We start from the raw sequence: 18,592 nt of genomic DNA, 5'->3' as shown, positions 1-18,592 counted from the left end.
AAATATTTTGTTTCATTCATTGGAGTTCTGTGAGCAGCATGGGATTAGTTGTACAAAACTGTGTTGCGTTTGGGGAACAGTGAAATAAACTGGTTTCCTATTTCTTTCACAGTTTATTTCTCTGTAGCTGTGGTACAAGCAAGAGCCAACCAATATCATCTGCTACCAGTAGGAAATCTCCGTGATAGTCCTTACGCTTGGCATGTGTAAAGCTGCAAATGAGCCTGTGAGGAGGAATTAACAGGAAATATCTAATTCATGTTCAAAGGTAAACTTTGACCAATTATGAATCATAGGTCTTGGAGGCAAAGAAAAACACAGCGATAAAGAACACAGCAAAGAACAAAGCCTCAGAGTGGCCATTAACAAATCCTGGAGTATGATGTACAAAGCCCTGGAGTTTGCTGACCCCAGGCAGCAACTAAGCATCTACCAGCTGCTCACTCGCTCTTCTTACTCCCCAGCGAGTAAAGAATTGGAGCAGCAAAAGCAAGGAAAAGAGCTCCTGGATCAAGATCAAGACAGTTTCATTAAAGTGAAGGGAAGAGGGAAACAAAGCAAGTGATTTGAAATCGCTCACCACCTCTCCCAAGCAGGCTGATGCCCAGCCAGTTGCTGAGCAATGGCCACTTTGGAAAGACTCTGCTCCAGTTTTAGGGCTCAGCATGATGTTGTAGGGTTTGGAAGATCCCTTTGGCCAGTTGGGATCAGCTCTTCTGCCTGTCCCCTCTCCCAGCCTCTTGTCCACCCCCAGCTTACTTGAAGAGTAGGACACAGGGGACTCCTTGAGGCTCTGTTAGCGCTGCCTAGCAATTGCTAAAATATTGTTGTGTTATCAATGCTGGTTTAGCCACAGTTCTGGAAAATAAATGAAGAAATTTAACTCTGTTCCAGCCTGATCGGGTACAGCGGAGAAGCTATAAATTACAGATGGTAGTATTGACAAGGCAAATAAAAGAACAAATCCTAAGCTCTGTTGTGTAAATGTTAGTGTTAGTAAGTAAGGCAAAAGAGCTCTAGGCTAGCCAAACATTTAAAGACTCGCTCAAATTCAGTGTATGAGTAGTGACAATGATATGATGATTGTGCTTTGAATGAATAGTTCCTGTGTTTAGCTGTGTTGGAGTCTTCAAGTTGCAGAATTATTTACAAGCTTCATGTAAGAAAAATCAAAAAAATGAGAATGTTAAGAAGGAGAAAATGTGAGTGATAAACAGCTTCTAGGCTAAGGGAGGGATAGATGACAAATGGTGTTTATTTTAATGTGCTGTAACTTGAATGTTTTAGCATTTTTAATGGTTTTGTTTGTGGAAGAGAGGAAAAATGTGGTTTAGAGCACCTTGGAGTGTATGTTCTAAAATCGTATTTCTTCTTGGCAGATGGATGCCTTTTAGCCGACCAGCGAGTCCTGCTGCTGCTGCATGTCTGGCAGCGTCTCTGAATGATCACATGACTCTTGATATGGATGCAGTCCTGTCAGACTTTGTTCGGTCCACAGGGGCAGAACCAGGTCTGGCAAGAGACTTACTGGAAGGTAAGCTTACGGGACACAAGTATTTCCTATGTTCACTGCTTGCTTAAAGCAAGAACCAGTCATAAAATGAGAACTCTGGTCTATGAAAACAGACTTTTCTTAGTATTTTGACTAGTAAGTTCACTCTTGTAATAAGCTGACCATAGATTACACTAAGGGAAATGTTTTCAGCAAAAGCTTCAGGAATTCTTAGTGTGAGAGTGCTGTATTTTAGGTTATAAAGTCGTGCTTCAAAAGTACATGCCAGGGAGAGCAAGGAGGGGCCTTTAGCTGAATTTTGACTTTTTCAGCTGCCTGAAAGTAGTTGTAAGTGTTTCAGCTCACTGTGCAAAGTAGCTAAGTTTAGTCTGAAGTGGACTTAACAGTAAAGTGATAGAGAAACTAGAGATATCTTTGGGGCCCAGTGATTAATGCACGTACCTGAACGTCATGGTATGGGAGTCAAATATCTGGGTTTTTAAAAACATCTAAGAAACCATATCAGAAAAATAACTGGGTCTTTTTGTTTATTTTATTGTAGTTGTTTTAAGTTTATAAGCTTAAAAGTGGAAAGACAACTTTGATATGTGAATGCATTTTGTAATAGTCGTTCATTTGTTCTGATGTGAGCTCACAACAGTTGTGAAGAGCAGGAAGTTAGAAGTGAATGCACGATGTCTGTATAGATTGTGAGGTGGTTCTGTGGGTTTGATACACACATACCGGACTTGTTTCCTGAAGGCTTTTTCTTTTTTATCCTAACATACTTTGAGAAATTGTGTGTTAAATTGGAGTAACTACTGAACAGACACAGCAGACTCAAAAGTAAACATTAGGGTTTTCATGGCTTCTTTGTGCAAGAACAATTTCACTTCATTGCATATATGCTGAAAGTTTTAGATTTTGCTGTTAAGTTCTTTTTTAATCTGGGTCTTTCAGTAATGAGGAATGATACGTGATCAACACAGAGATGCACAGTTTTGCTGCATTTCTCAAGTGATCTACGTTACATATAATGAAACCTTAGAATACTCTGCAGCGAATGTTGACATTGGCTTGCTGTATTTACGAGACCTCTGTTTAGTCTCACTGATTTGATCAGCCTGCCGTTCTAGCACACGGTCTGTCTTGGTCTGGTAATCATTTTCCAAAAAGAACATGAGAAAGTTTTGCTCAGCAGTATCAGGACAGATTGTCATTTACTGTGCCGGTAGAGCATTGCCAGAATTTGAGCATGTGTTCCTACTTATCAGAAGTGGTTCAGAAGAGTTACTTGTCTTGTTTTCCTTGCTATACTTCTTCCTTGTTATAAAGGGTGATGCTTCCAACTAAATACAGTGTGGTACTTTTCTGTGTTTTATTCTCATTTCTGTAGAATTCTGTGAATTTGGGAGATTTATAAACAGCCCATTTCTGCTGTTTCAGAAGAATTTTGAAACTTGAATTTACAAGCTGATACATCATAGACCTAGTTGTTAGGATTGATTAAAAATTTTTTTTTTCTCATTAAACTGTATATAAATATTTCAAAAGTAAGGCCATTTCCCAGCTGTTCAATGTAACATTGGAGATATGTGTGGCTGGATGTATTTTGTAAGTGTACACCATTTGTCTTAAATAATAATTAAGCATGGCTAAAAAAAGGTTAAACTTATGGTTGTGCGGGGTTATATAGCTGGCATATTGTAAAGGATAGATTATATCTTGTTTTAAAGCAGAGGTTTTGACAGCACCAAATCATTTACCTTGTCACTCATATGCATCTATTAAAGATACACAGTCGTATGCGTAATCAAATTTTATTCCGGTCTCTGATGTGCTGTGGATGCTTAGTAACTCGGTTTAATGAGAGCTTAGAATGACCTTATAGTTTTAAATTATGAATGCTCTTCTCTCCCCTTTCTGCCCTCTGCTTGTTTTTTTTCCTCACTGTTGAGCATCCCCCTAGCTGCATGCCCACAGCGAGGCTGAGAGCCCAAGGTAGCTGAGATCATGAGAAAAATCCTTTCACAGGGATTACGTACAGCTAACCCAGGCAGTGTCTTAGCTCTCTCAGTTCAGGAGGCTCTTATCTACCCTTCTCTGTACTAGTGTAATTTTTTTCTTGTGCCCACAGCATGCCTGCATGCCTGAGCAATAGCTGAGTGAGCTATTTCTGGGCTGAATTCTCCAGATGATCTGTCTCTGCATCAGAATCTGTCTTCCATCAGAAGCCGCAGTACTCTGTCCGCTCTGTTAGTTGCTGGCAGTGTCTTGTGCATAGAACACTTCATGCTTGGTTTTGCTAGCTTGTTCTTCTTGGTACCTTTCTGTACTTCTTTTTCTCAGTACTCCTTGTCCTGGATCGCAGACTACTTCCGTCATTTTCTGTTGAAACACAGCTTTCTACTAGCCCTGCCAAAATTCTTGGCTACTATTATGGCTGAATTATTAAAGTAGGAAGCACAGTTCTTTGAGCTTGGTTATGGTTACAAGACTTCGTAATGTTCATCCTTGTTATTTAGACTCCAGGGAGGACACTTCATTGATAGCTATTTATACCTTAGTCTCTAATCTTGCAGTGACTTTGGCGTAAACACCCAGCAGGAATTACTTTTTGAGAGCTTGCACACCTACAGATAATTGTCCTCAAATTCATGGCATGTCCAAGACATCAGAAATCCTGATGTTTTCATGTTAATAATTACAAGTCAACTAAAGAATGATAAATATGTAAATGCAAATATAAGAACAGCAAAAGCTATTTGCTGACTGTACCAGAGAATAAATAAAATCGTAGGTTGGGGAGAATCGATGAACACCACATACATCAGCAAATTACAGAGTGAAGAGAGTGACTGTGACAGTTGCTTGGCTCTCTGAGTAGCATTTGACTCGGGGGATGTGGAAACTGGATCTGATGTTACGCAGTGTGATGGTTCAGGAATCAGATATGCTTGAAGCAGGTCACTTTGTATCAAAAACATCTGCTGTGGACCTGAGATCTTGCCTCTGCGCACTTTCATCCAGGAGGAAGGAAGGATGTAGAAGTTTGTCTCTCTTCCACAAAAAACCCCAAACTGAAGAGATATGTTCAGTTAACCTGCCTGAAAACAAGAGCGTTCCCATCACTGTAACTCTTACTCTAACAGCCTTTCACATAATTCCTTGAGAGACAGGCTTGATTTTGAGCTAGCAGTATCCAGGAGCATGGTGTGAACTTCTGTATCTTTTCCTAGGTTTAAAAAAATCTTTCTAAAACTATCATTGAATCTTGTGCCCCAGCACCAATAGCACTATTTCAGGTCTCTGCTTCTGATACTCGTTTTTTTTCCCCTCCATTTTATTTTTCAGTGATTTCAGCTCTTGTCTGTGAAAAAAATTATTATGCTTTCAATTTTACCTTTCGATTCCAGTTAAAAAGAATAGAAATTGCACTGTTTTGTCTTCAAAACTGAGCAAGACAGTTTGCAAAGCAGCCCATGCTGGCAGGGACACACATCGCTGCTTTGTGCAGGATTAAGGTAGGATGCATCCCAGGAAAGCACGGAATCAGCTGCGAGAGTCCCCAGGTGTCACCTCTGTGTATGCGTGCCTGGAAATGGCAGCCAGACCCAAAGGCACCTTGAAGGCAGCAGAAAGCTTCACTGAGCTTTGGCAAAAACCTGAAGCATAATTAGATAGATCTGTCTGACAGAGAATTGAATTATCTTCTGGTGTGTTTGATCTCCAGCTTCCCCCATGGCCACAAATGAAGAGGGCATGTCCCTTTTGGGTAATCTGGGCCAGCACCTCAGATGTCCCGTGAGTTGAACAGCATTAGTGCTTGAGTTGTTAATTATAACCTACTTAAAATGTGGCCTAAGGAAGAGAAATAAACGGTTAAAGAAAATGGCTTAATCTTTAAAAGAAGTTATGCTGTGTTTGCTTTACAGTGCCAGGGCTGTAGGTGTGGTTGAACTTGGAGGTTATTAATAAATTAGTTAGAAAATATCTTAGTTTTCAGGAAGCAGCAGTGTGCAGGCAGCGACCACTTGAATACAGAGGGGAGGCATAGGATGAAATAGTTTACAATATCAGCAGTATAGACAACCATCAGGAACTGGAGGATTTGTGAAACTCACTGGCAATAGTGATACTACTAGTAAAATAATAATATCATAATAAAATAGTAATAAAACCAAAATACTTATAATACAAACATAAAAAAGAATACAAACTTCATGAAAAATAACGTATTTAACTGAAAGGCTGCCCTTTTACTTGTGTAAACGGTTTGTTTATTTATATAAGTGGTGTAGTATTTCACCTTTATACAGAAGGAATTGCTGTCTATTTCCAGCTGTATATAGCGCTTAATCAAGGTGTACAGAGTTCACTGTTAATTTAGAAATGAGGAAATCGGCTTTCAGTCATAAAATGTATGCAGCAAAGGAGACTGGCCCTGGGGCAGATGACAGAGGCGCAGTGGACAGACGTCTCAAAGAATGGTGAATATATGCAGAATTCAAAGAAAAGCGTGTAATTAATGGAGAGGGAGAGAGAAATTTACAGTGCTGTCATGTGATTGAGTGTACAAAGCTAACTCCCCAAAAATAGTCGCTTATTCTCCTCTCCCTCAGACAGTTCCTTTTTTAGTTCTCTTGTGGAAGGCTTGGCAAAGGGAAGAGGAAGCTGAGCTGCAACCAGCGTCTCCTTATACAGAGATCAAAATTGTCATTTCCAGCTGTCTGTTCAGCTTTGAGTGACTTTGCATTCTAGCAGAAAACGAGGCAAATATTAACAACGTGTCCTTGCTGTGTTATTTTCCTTTGAGAACGTGAACCAAGGTTCAATCTTGTTTTAAAACCTACGGTCTAATTTTATCCTGGTTTTGCATGTAGTCTTTTTTGGAAGGAATAAATCTGGTCTTAAGTTCCTCATCTTATACCTGTTAATATTTTTTGATCTACCTCATGCCAAATAGGAAGAAGTGACTGCATTTAAACTGTACTTGTCGGTTGCATTTTTAGCAGTTGGTTTGTAAGAAAAGACTTCCTTACAGGGCCAAGAAGCTGGTGGTAGACTTCGTATCTTAACAGATTGTCAAATTCAGAGACTTTTTTTTTTTTTAATATATGCGTAAAAGTAATCATTGTGCACTGGCCTAGTGGCACAAAATGAGGATCATTTTTTATTGGTGAAAATTGACAATCAGTCAATAATCTTGAAAGGCGCAAGCTGCTTATAATTTTTCCAAATGCCTTTCTAGCATAGTCAGCTAAAGCTCCGAGGTCTAATAAATAGATTTTATCCAGTAGAAGGTCTCCTAGTGTTATCACTGCTAGCAATAACTGGAGAAGTAAAAGAGCTTTTGCAGTTGAAGCTGGAATTGCTGTCTAATTAGTCAGTTGGTGACTCTGCTGTGTGCCTCTAAACACAACTCTAAATGTTTGAAGAAAGTGTCCTGTGAAAAAAAAAAAGTCCTATGAAATTGTGAGGATAAAATGTCAGAATTGTTCTAGTTCACAACAGTTAATTGTAACTTCACCAGCAGAGAGAACTACAAACATGTGCTGCATTAAAAAATAGAACTATAGAAGTTAAGTTCAGCCAAGACATTTTAATAAGGGTTCCTGTAAAGATTTGGACAAGACATTAGAATGATGGAACAATGCCCCTACCTGTATGAAGGTGGTAATATTCCCTTCCGGTCCTACACAAAATTCAAGATTTCATATAATTATTGGCAATTATGAATCCTGAAAACCACGAGCATCTCACAAAACATCATCCTCCCAGATACACACGAGTACACAGGGAGGATTCCTGTCAGTGACTAAATACGTTAACCACGGGCTCAACTTTTCATTTCTGTTGTGAACATTTCCATTTCCCAAATGTACAGTGTATCAGAAGCACGGAAATTAACTTTAAACCTAGACACGGCAGAGCTGATGTTGACAGGAAAAGAAGAATTTCAAAGGCTTCCCTCTATTTTGGGAGACCTAAATCAGTTCACAACTTCCAGGCCTTTTTGGATTCTCCCATACAATTGAATACCCGTGTAACATCAGGAATGAAAATTGTTGTTTTTGCTGCAGTTGGCCGTAAGTTAGTCTGTCTTAGGAATGTCCTTGTTCATGAGGAGCCCTTAATGTAGAATTCTTGGGGGTCTGATTATTTCAAATTATTTCATCTAAGTGTAAAACGACTCAAAAGTGCGAATCCCAGTAGATTAGCAGGAGATTGCCTTTCATTGTGGTCTCTACTATTTAGATCTTTCCCAGTTCCCCATCTCAAATTGCATCCTTTTTAGAATTTTGTTTGTCATTAAATCAAGAATTGCTAGTGACCTTTCAAATGTTCTTTTTAACATATTGGAGTAGGTGGATATTTGAAAGCTTGGGTAGGGAGGGTGTGCTTTATAATCGCATGCTTCCTCTTGCTACTAATTAGCGATGAATGTCCTCTAGTTTTATTATATCTGTTTTAAGAAGTGAAAGACAATAGATGTATAAACGACTACAACCCCAGTAAGTCACAGGGTTTTAACTGAAAAAATAAAAAGCAAGAACCTCAAAACTAGATACTAGGATGTCACTCAGGTCTTGCTGCCTGAATACTCTCTGGCTGAAAAACATAGTATCTAAGATGGGTACAATTGGTGTAGGCAGCTCAACGGGGGCCTGATTTTTGTTATTAGAGCATGAGTTGTATTCTGACAAAGCGTGTGCTTAACATTGAGCAAGCAACAATTACTCATGTGCTGCAGAGCAGCAAGAAGTCGCTTTCTCCTCACAGCACAGTCAAGTTGAAGACTTGACTCAAGAAAGACTAGATTAAAAACAAGATGTCCCCTTGTTCTCCAGAAAAAAACAATGTGAATGCAGCGCTGTGAAAACTGTTGTAAAACCTGAGTGCTGCTCACCGAACTACCTTTATGAAGGCAGAGTGTATTTCTCTTTAAAAAAATTACGAAATGTGATAGTCATGGAGGGCATGGGCTAAAGCAAAAGTTTAAAGTTCCTAGTGCTCTTCTGCGTTCAGATTTCAGCTTTCAAGCTGATCAGCTTATAAGTGAATTTGAAACTTACCTATTAAAGGAAAGAAATCAAGACTTTGTCTCAGGAAGTCACTCTGAAACTTTTCTAAGAGAGCTTCCAATGGAGAGCATTGTGTAGTTGTATTGGTTTCGGTTTTTAAAAACTATTCAATGTGTTATTTTATTTAATATTCAACAAAGTGGTGATATTTTAAAATGCAAGCAGACTCTAGGATGTCTGATAGCACAATGTTTCTGGTTCCACTCACGAAACAATGATGTTGTGAATGGTTTACGTTTGTTGTAGTGTGTGTACATAGTACATGGATCCAGTGTGGTTGGTGATGCAGAACTAGATATGTGAAAAACAGCTACAGGAATATCTTTTGTCCTGTGAAGTTTACTCTGGTTTAGTTTGACTTCTTCATTGTTATATTCCCAATTTCTTTTCTGTAGAGTCTTGAGGAAAATCAGTGTTTTGTTCTTTGTGATGCCTGAGGAACAGTGTGCCAAGGTGGGCACGCGCTCCGTGTGGTCCCTGCTGTAGTGCTCTTGCACAGAGAATGCTCCTTTTCATCTTCTTTGTAGGATGGGATTTGGAGTCCAGTGGACCTACCGTAGAAAGACCTGGCACTGGGCACTCAACTCTCCCCCTGTGCTCTTGGCACCGTTGTGTTGTCTCTGGTTGAAGTGCCCTGAGGGAAGCTCGGCTTTTTGGACCCAGGACCAAGGCCTGGGAAAATTTTGTCTCTCAGCTTGGTCTCAGAGCATCATTGACTGGGAAACCCACTGTCTGAACAATGCTTAGACTCTTCAAGTTGTCTGAATAGGGCCGAGGTGGGGGCTGGGGGAGGTGGTTCTTTCTGATGATCAGGAAAAACTGAATCATCTGGAGTGCTTCTGAGGTGAGTCCTACTCTTGCTGTTCTTTAGCATTTTTTTAACTCTTTACTGCTTTGGTTTAAAGTGATGAGGCAAAAATGGATAAGTGGCTTCTTAAATTAAATATTGTTTTATATAAGTCTCTGCTTTTTCTTCAGGCTGCCAATGCCTTCTGTTGTTATTCAAGCAACTGTTATTTAGGACAGGAACTTCACAGTGTAACTGAGTTTTTATTTTTTAATTTCCCTTTCATGTAGATGCCTGCTGTGTCTGACACTAAAATGTCAGTACCAGCCCTCAGCCAGAGTGCATATTCCGTTCCTTAATCAGCTGCATTATTTTTTGTTTTGTTGGTTTCCCTCCACGCTGGAAACCCTTGGTTTGAAAACAGAGACCTTTCAGTCCTGTTAGATTTTACACCTGCTGACTCACACAGCACATACGGCTGTTCTGGAAATAATGGTTCAGTAAGAGTGTACTTTTTGTTGAGTTAGTGAATTAATTTGATTCCAGCATCGTGATTCACTGCGTGTGTTTTCTCACCAGCTTTGTATTGCTCCAGCTTTTTGCTGACCAGTGTTCTCTGACACTTAGAAACTCCAAGCCTTTCATGTAGATGCACGGTGTCAATGCTGCTTTGGGGCAGTTTGGTTGCTGCTAATGGATGTGGTGCCACCAGTGACTCGTCATCTGATGTGACTGTGGACACTGCAATAACATTATTATGCCTGTGAAATACCTTTTTAAATACAAGAACGTGCCATACAAATAAAGAATTTAGTGGTGAACAGTAGTATATGTCAGACAATAACAGTAAAAAAAGAGTGGACAACCTGAAAAATAGTCTTGTGTTGATTTTTGAAAAATCTTGCTTGACTTGATTTACTTGATGAAACGATGCAAAAGAGATGAGTTGCCTGTTGCTTCTCCTTCATTCTTGTGATGGAGGATGGAGGGCATGTCATTGCCTATGTCGAGTTGTAACCTCTGTGGGATTGAGAAAGATTGGTCCTTTCTCTTGAGGGCCTGCAGGAGAAGAAAATGAGAGATGAGACAGAGCAGGGATTTGGGTAAGGAGCAGGGTTTAGGACATTTCAGAGAAGAGCAGGGGACAGACACACAAACGGAACCTAGAAGGAGTGGGACTTTCCCTAGGAGCCCAGAGGACTGTATGTGGTCTGCTCCAAAGCGGAAGGCTGCTGAAACTTGTTGGACAAATAGCAAGACTGGAAGGAGGGACCCTACCCCCTGAAGCACTAGGGTGTATATGTCAATGTTATATGAATTTATTTTTGTCCTTTCTGACCCAGCAGACCTCAGGGGTTTTTCTTCTTTGAAAGCTTAGTTTGGAATATAATAAGATACAGCTTTAGAAATTCAGAAGCTTTTGGTATGCAAAATTGAAAGGAGGAGAGCTGGGCAGAGTTAGCTCTATTCATCTCCTCAGTCATAAGCCCCACTAGTTTCTTGAGTGACTTCCAGCTGAAACTTTCTCACCTGCTGTGTCACAATGTGGGAGATCCTTGTTCAGATCATCTGCTCTGGACTTCTCTGAACTCAATAACCTCTCTGTTTTGTTCCCAGCTCGTCCATTGCTTCTGCAGTCCATTTCCATTTCTATGGTCCAGATCACATCACATTTTTTTAAAGTTCTTTTTACTTTGTTTTTATTTTATACTGAACTACACTTTTATACTTACTTGTTTTTCTTTACACAGTGTATTTTATAAATGCCTCTGTTCTTTTTTCCTCTCTTTCTTTCCCTTAGTTTCTTTTTGCTGCCTCAAGTTTCCTCTACTTTGACTTAGGAATTTTCTTCTTTAATCCTCCTGAACTGATGAATTCTCTTCTTTTTCATGGGCAATTGGAAAAACAAATAGTCTGTTCTTTGTATTTACTTGTGAAAATATAAACCAAAAGGAGAGGAAGCCTTGGAAAAGGGGGTGAGCTTACATGTTTCCAGTACAGACAGTAGCTGAAAACACTCGTGCTAGTCAGTTAGCATGGCTAATATTCAAAAGCACTATTTCATGGAGATGGAAAACTGCTTAATATGTTCCCTGATTTGAGTTTTTTGCTGCATTCTGATGCTTGGAGGCTCCAGCAGATTTGGGGCAGGCGAGTCTAATAAGCATTTGCTATATGTTGGTTTTCTGAAGTTAAAGGCTTTGGTGCTGATCAGTGCTTTTGTTCAGGAGATGGGGACAACTCCAGGGAGACGGAGAGATTTGAAAATAAAATATTTATATGTTAAATACATTTAGATACAGAAATTTTGTTCTGTGTCGTGTCAAGTCTGTATTGAAAGTTCAGTCACTACATTGTACCGTGGTGCATAACTCAAGGGTTAGTCTGCAATTTAGATTTTAGATGCAGCACACTGAGCCTACTTTCTGAAGGCTGACTGTAATTATTATGATAAAGCTTTCATACAAGATTATTGCATTTGGCCTAAAATGAAGCGCAGCGCCATTTCCATTAGTCTGCTGATTTTCTGCTTTCCTATTGCATACATCAAAGCCCCATCACACAGCCGTCATTTACAGCACATGCACAGTGATTTTTGTTATATTTCAGAGCTTAAACATGAAATATCTTGGGCAGGTGACCTGTAAGGAATGCTCTGATACCGGAGAAATGCCGTCTGTGTTCCATTAATCCAGGTCTGTTACTCAAGTATCTGGACTGAATAAACCCAGGCTACTGCTAGGAGTCACGTAGTGCTGGACTTGTAGCACTGCCCTTTCTTGGACAAGGCTCTTTTGTTTGAACCTATATTGCATGGGATTTTCTTTGTCTTTCATTTAAAACAAAGAAAATGCCCTCACGGTTGAGAAGATGATTTTAAAAACTTATTGTAAGTGTATCCTAAAAACAGGACTGAAGAAAAGCAATCCATCCTCCAAACATCGATATGTGATCACATAGATCTTGAGAACACACTCGTGGTTCTTGGATGTTTGGGTTGGGCAGCTCGATGCAGACGATACCCTGGCTGGATCACAGCCATGGAATCTGTATGGGATCTTTGAGGAAAAAAAAATGCTGGCAATAACTCCAGTGCTTGTTCTAGGATCTCTGACAGTTTTCTCTGAATATACAGTTTGTCCTACAGGCTTTCTAGTAGAAGATTATAGCGTAACATATAGAACAATTCCATATCATTGACATGGTGGTTTCTATCATGGACTACTCGGGATGTATATAACATTCTTGCTCAATGTTATTAATTCTCCATTCATAGTTTTGTTTAGTGCTTCAAAACCTGAGCTAGTTTAGCTCAGCCCTGTAGGTAATAGCTGTTTGTCTTGTTTTTTCCACACTTCAGTTAGGTATTTTTCTTCACAGAATTGACAGTAGCAGTAAAAGACTTTCTTTTATCTGTATAAAACGGCTTTGCACTATTTTTAGCTTATTCTCCTTTGTGTAAGCAAATAAGCTATATTTAACTGCTACTCAGGTAATGCAGCTTCTCAAAGTACATAAAGTGACAACCTTTTATGGTGCAATAAATCCTGGATTAGTCAGAATCAGGTTACTTTTGAATTCCCAGAAGTACTCATGGAATGCTGTAAAAGCCTCGTAAACCAAGGAGTTGGAGGCAGCCTCTTCACAGTGGTGTGTGGCAGGAGGACAAGGGGCAATGGGTTTAAGTTGAAATGAGAGAGGTTCAGAGTGGACACAGTTCCCAGGAAGAAAGTCCAGTGTGGGAACACTTTGCCCAGAGAGGTTATAGAGTCTCCATCTTTGGCGTTTTAAAGAACTAAGTGAGAAAAGCCCCGAGCAGTCTAGTCTGATCTTATAGCCGACCCTGCTTTGAGCAGGAAGTTGGACGTGAACATTCCTGAGGTCTTCTCCAATCATGATATAAAGGTAAAATATAAATAAAGAAAGAGAAAGAAAGGAAAATATATATCTCTCTGTACATTTGCTGTACTTTTAAGGTATTTATCAACTATGGCTTTTTTTGTTGAGGGAGGAGTGATTGTAAAATGGTTTGTCTGAAGAACCTCTGTTTCCTTGCTGATGCTTTAAGTAAGAGTGATTGCTCTATTTAAGTTTATATTTCAAGTGCATATGAAGATGGTTTCCGGGTTATCGATTTGGTCACATACAGATGGGAGCAGAATGTCCTTTTCCTGTTTGGCAGGCAAAAATTGGGACTTGACAGCAGCTTTGAATGACTATGAGCAGCTCCGGCAGGTACACACCGCCAACCTGCCCCAGGTGTTCAATGAGGGCAAATACTACAAGCAGCAGGAGCCAGAGCAGCCTCCCCAGGTGACGAAGGCTGAGCGGCCCTGCTTGCAAAGGCAGGATGACATTGCTCAAGGTAAGAGCTCTTCTCCAGGGCTTCTGTGGACAAGCAGCTTTCTAGCTTGTTTGCTTGCAAGTCGTGCTCGTCTGCAGGGAGTTGGAAGTGACTGTCATCAGCCTGTGAACTGTGTCATTGTGATGGGATCCACAGAGCTGCTGCTGGGACCCTACATCTCACGTTTCAGTTGACATGAGCTTTGCCTTAGTTCTGCAAGTTATTTTTTTAATATGTCATTCAAATACAAAAATACATTGTCCCCTAGCAGTCCCGCGGTACATATAAAAGGAATTAAGTAGAGGGTGTTACAGACCGCTATTGTATGTAATTTTATATGCTTATTGAGACCAAAAGAAGGCTAAAAAAAAAAAAATCCATATTTCAATCTTTGCATTCTTACTCACAGCATGCGGTTAGGGTGTATGAAATCTTTCAGCTTCAAAATTTTGTTCTCTTGTGGGTCCACAGGAGAAAAAACAACCTCTTGTCCCCTGCCAAATAGAAATTGAAATCTTAACTAAAAAGAGTCAACTTCCTCTAGCAGTTGATTTCCAGTACAGGGTGATAAGCATAAGAATTTACTTCTTTTGATTGCAGACTTTTTATGGGTAGTCTTATGGGCTATAATGTCTCTTTGATTTTTCTACAGAAAAGCGTCTTTCCAGAGGTATTTCTCATGCCAGCTCAGCCATAGTCTCCCTTGCTCGATCACATGTAGCAAATGACTGCAGCAACGAACAGTTTCCTTTGGAGATGCCCATCTACACATTCCAGCTACCAGACCTTAGCGTGTACAGTGAAGATTTCAGAAGCTTCATTGAGCGAGATTTAATTGAGCAGGCAACAATGGTTGCTTTGGAGCAAGCAGGTGGGTAAATACTTCAGATATCAGCAGCTGGGTGATCTGACATTTTGGCTGACGTTTCTAATTATGCTTCATTTCTGGAGCTTGCGCGTCCTGCGTGGGAAGTAAATGCCAGAGTTTAAAAGCAAATGCTGCACTCTTTGCAAAACGACCCATACCTGAATCCTCTGTTTCTGTTAAAACGTTATAGAGAAAACTGTCAAATTTACTTCGTAAAATAAAGCTACCTGCAGGCAGTTAGTCAAGTATTTCTGTGCCATCTTATTTTATGATCTCTGATTTGCATTCTGCACACTACCACGGCTTCTGTGGCAGTCTGTGTTTCTTACACATCAGGCTAAAAGTGAAGCATTTACTTGATTGCTCAGTTTTACTTATTTCTACATGCACGGTTCAAAATTACATTTCAAGAACATCAGTAAATATGAATAGCCTTGCAGATGCTTTGCGAAGCCGATTTTGTCGTCTGGACTAAAAGAGAGAGCTCCTACAAGAAGGTCTTTTCTGTGAATAACAAAATATATTGATAAATGCTTTATTCACTTATTTTTTAAAAGGAAGTAGTCACTGAATGATTGCTATAAGCCTACATAGAAAATCACTTCTTGTAATTTTCTTCACATCAATACATGCAAGAATACATTTATTTTCTGACAGGACAATAGCTAAAAGTAAACAAACAAATCCTTTAGCTAGTCATGTGTGAAATGCATGAAGTGTAGAAGTACCTCTGCTCCAATCTGCATTTGAAGTTCCTGCACCCGTTGCTGATTGGGAGGGCTGAGTGATCCTGCGTTGACATTCCCAGTCAGGCCTGAGCAATCACTGCTGCTGGATTCTGCAGGGGAGCTGCTGAGCGTTCGGGGGGGACCGGTGCTTCTGAGAATGTACAGGGTGTCCAGAATTAGACTTGCTTTGGAAGCTGAAAATGTTATTTTGTGACTTGCTCATCTTGGGGCATGGATGAGAGGTAGATTTCTGGAAATTCAATGTGCTGGAGAAATGAAAGAAAGGCTGGATTTAGCCTAGTTTGGTAGGGAAGCTGAGCCTCTGTCAGCAGGTTGTCTCTTTAGATCGTACCCTGTTTATTTTTTAATTTTAACTCTGCGAATTTCAAACGTACTGTGAGTAAGCTTTTAAAAGTTTCATGAAAATAAGCAGAGAGCTTATTTTTAGTATTTCTGTAGAAGAAAAGCTTGTGGTGTGAATATTGTTTATTAAATGTTATAGAATCCACATGGGAAAGACCTCCAAATACCCAGAATACTAGAATATAGCTGTATTAATTCTCTATGTATTTTTACTTAAAACAACAGATCAGTTTTTTGAAATTGTGTTTTTTAATATTGAGTGGATTTTGTGAATAAGTAAGAAGCAGAATCAAGTAGGAGACCAAGAGAGGGAGGGAGGGTGAGAGAAAGGTCTAGTTTGTCCATAAATATTGTCTTATCAAAGCAGACAGAAGTTAGCCTGAGGAAGAACTCTTTCCAGATTCCTTTTAAGCACGGCTTTCCTATTGTTTCCCTAAAGGGATTGTCTATAACCACTAGATTTGAAAAATGAAAATTCATTGGGTTTTTTTGTTATACTCCAATACATTTCTGCTAATTTTTAGGCTGCTCTAAGCTTTGTGATGTTAACCAAGCCCACAAGCATTTTTTGCATCATCTACTTGAAATCAGATCACTTTTATAGAAACCTCCTGTTACTCAAAAGATTCATAAACACCAGACTTTGACATTTATTACCAATAGCTGCTAGTTAATCTGCAGAACAATAAAGTCTAATGTCTGTCTGGTTTAGGTCTTGTAACTGTGCTTTAAGCAGCACCTTGGTGTAACTTATTACTCAATCTGATACCACCAAAACATTCTGCCAAAACGGGTGGCAAGTTGTTATTTCACAGCCCACAGACATGGGAGTTGCTAAAAATGATAACTTGGTATTTCAGATTCATCTTTCCCAAAGGCTGTCCATTAGTGCTTTAAATTAAGCTTCTTTAATGCGTATTAAATTTAGAACTCAATCAGCCTAGTCTGAGATGTTGGGCATTTACAAACTAGCTGCAAAAATCACATGAGGATTAGCAGATATGCTTAGTTATTGATCTGCTGTGCATCTTCACCTTTACGGTGTATTGAACTCTCAATCCATACTGACTAATTCAAATATAATTATACAGTTCTTAGTACCCAGAACAAGTTATTGAGGACACATGTTAAATTATCATAATTTTTTTTTGGACTATGTGTGTTACCTGCTGTTACAAACAAACTTCAGTATAATTTTGTAATGAAAACATGTTAATGGAGAAAAGTATTTTCAGTGCTTGAACTTATTTCTGTTTTGGGGATTTAACCTGAACTGCAAGACTGACTATCCAAATATATATATACTATTTCCTCTCAGCTTGAAAGCGGAGGAATTGGGGGAGAAAAAGTCTTCAGAAGAGCACAAAGAATGAAATTGCCACACGCTGCCCATTGAATTATTCATTCAATTATTCAAGCATCTGTTACCCACAGACTTTCCAAAAGTCTTGGGGAATATACCAGCTCTACTCATCATTATTAATCATCTGCTCTTCCATGTCCCCGCAGATGTTACACAATTAGTCACATCCTCTTTCTTTATATTAGAAATGTTCACATGGCTGTTTAACCAAGACTTAGCAGTCCAGTAAGCTACCACACAGCAACCTGTGTGCCAGGAGTTCTCTATGTCCAGTGCTGGCTTTGACACTCTCTGGGGCTTTATTTGCTTCCTCCAGATACATCCCATACCTGTCCGTTTGTCAGTCATAATCCATCTCTATCTTCTGTTCTGTGAAACATGCTTCATGTAGCAACGACGGGTGAGTTCTCAAAGAGAAAAACCACATGCTGTCCTATACCTCGAGGTCTCTATTTAATTTTCTGGTAGTGTAGCTGTTGATTTTAGTAGGTTGAATCATGATTTACAGTATGGTAAATGAGAAGAGAATCAGCTGTTAAACCAATCCTTCTGATTGAAACATTAATACTTTGCTTAATAAATTTACCTAACAGTAACATATCTTGATTAACACGTGCATATTATTTTGCCTTTGAAACTTTATTACTGTAATGTATTCTGCTGTCCCTGTGGGGGAGGCAATGTTGATGATGTTTGGAAACTGATACCAAGACTCATAGTGGTATTTAGGCAATGAATTTCTTGGCAATCCGTTTCTGAATGCAGCAAATGAGAATGGAAGATGCAAATTAATAAAAGGTGCTCTATTCTTATTCCAAATACATTTAGAGAATCATTTGTCTACCTCTTATTTCTAATCTTTTCTGTTGTCACTTCTGACGTTAAATTTATTTGGCAGAAAGGGTGTTCGTGATTAAACTTCAGCATTATGTGTCATCACTGTGTGCCTGTACACAGCATGCACCCTGGTTTAGTGTCCACCCCATCAATTTAATAGATGCTTTCTTTTCAGGACGACTAAATTGGTGGTCCACGGTGTGTACAAGCTGCAAACGTCTTCTTCCCTTGGCTACAACAGGTGATGGAAACTGTCTCTTGCATGCTGCTTCTCTAGGTAAGGGAGAGTCTGTACGAGAAATCTTCTGCCAGAAATATTTACCACTTTTCTCTGTCCCCAGCAAAAGCTCAGAATCACACGGGATGCAAAGATTTTCATTAAAAAACTTGTTCCGGAGGAATATATTCTTCAAATTTTCCTTAAGTATTATGTGCTTTAGGTGTGCTTGAGTGAGGGATGTGAAAGTTTTATCAGGTTGTAAAAGAAGTGTAGTTGGAACAGTATCAAAAACTATGTATCATAAACACCAGTGATTCACATTTTCCTTACAGAGCCCAACTTAACAGCTTGGGAACAAGCAAATTTCAGTTGTTTCTGCGGGATTGCCCTCATTGCAGGCGAGGAATTTCTTTCATTCTCTGGCTTTTCTTAAACAGTCCTCATGCTGTCTTCAAGAATGCAACATCTAGCTATTATCTCTGTTCATTCTTTGTAGAGTTTATG

The 18,592-nt window shown here is 39.5% G+C and overlaps 1 protein-coding gene across 2 annotated transcripts in view; it reads left to right on the top strand.

Moving 5' to 3' along the window:
- The window catches only part of OTUD7A (OTU deubiquitinase 7A), a 97,067-nt gene that overhangs the window by 52,381 nt on the left and 26,094 nt on the right, over positions 1 to 18,592 (top strand). For both annotated transcript variants that reach the window (XM_069867171.1, XM_069867172.1), the window contains exons 5-9: positions 113 to 268; positions 1,380 to 1,534; positions 13,548 to 13,730; positions 14,362 to 14,580; positions 18,044 to 18,145. In XM_069867171.1, coding sequence (XP_069723272.1) covers positions 1,384 to 1,534; positions 13,548 to 13,730; positions 14,362 to 14,580; positions 18,044 to 18,145 — 655 coding nt within the window. In that variant the 5' untranslated portion in view covers positions 113 to 268; positions 1,380 to 1,383. The remainder of the gene's footprint in view (positions 1 to 112; positions 269 to 1,379; positions 1,535 to 13,547; positions 13,731 to 14,361; positions 14,581 to 18,043; positions 18,146 to 18,592) is intronic.

The sequence above is a fragment of the Phaenicophaeus curvirostris genome, chromosome 12, assembly GCF_032191515.1.
Source record: "Phaenicophaeus curvirostris isolate KB17595 chromosome 12, BPBGC_Pcur_1.0, whole genome shotgun sequence".
Taxonomy (NCBI): Eukaryota; Metazoa; Chordata; class Aves; order Cuculiformes; family Cuculidae; genus Phaenicophaeus; species Phaenicophaeus curvirostris.
The sequence above is the reverse complement of the archived record's forward strand: the minus strand, read 5'-3'. Positions and strand labels throughout refer to the sequence as shown.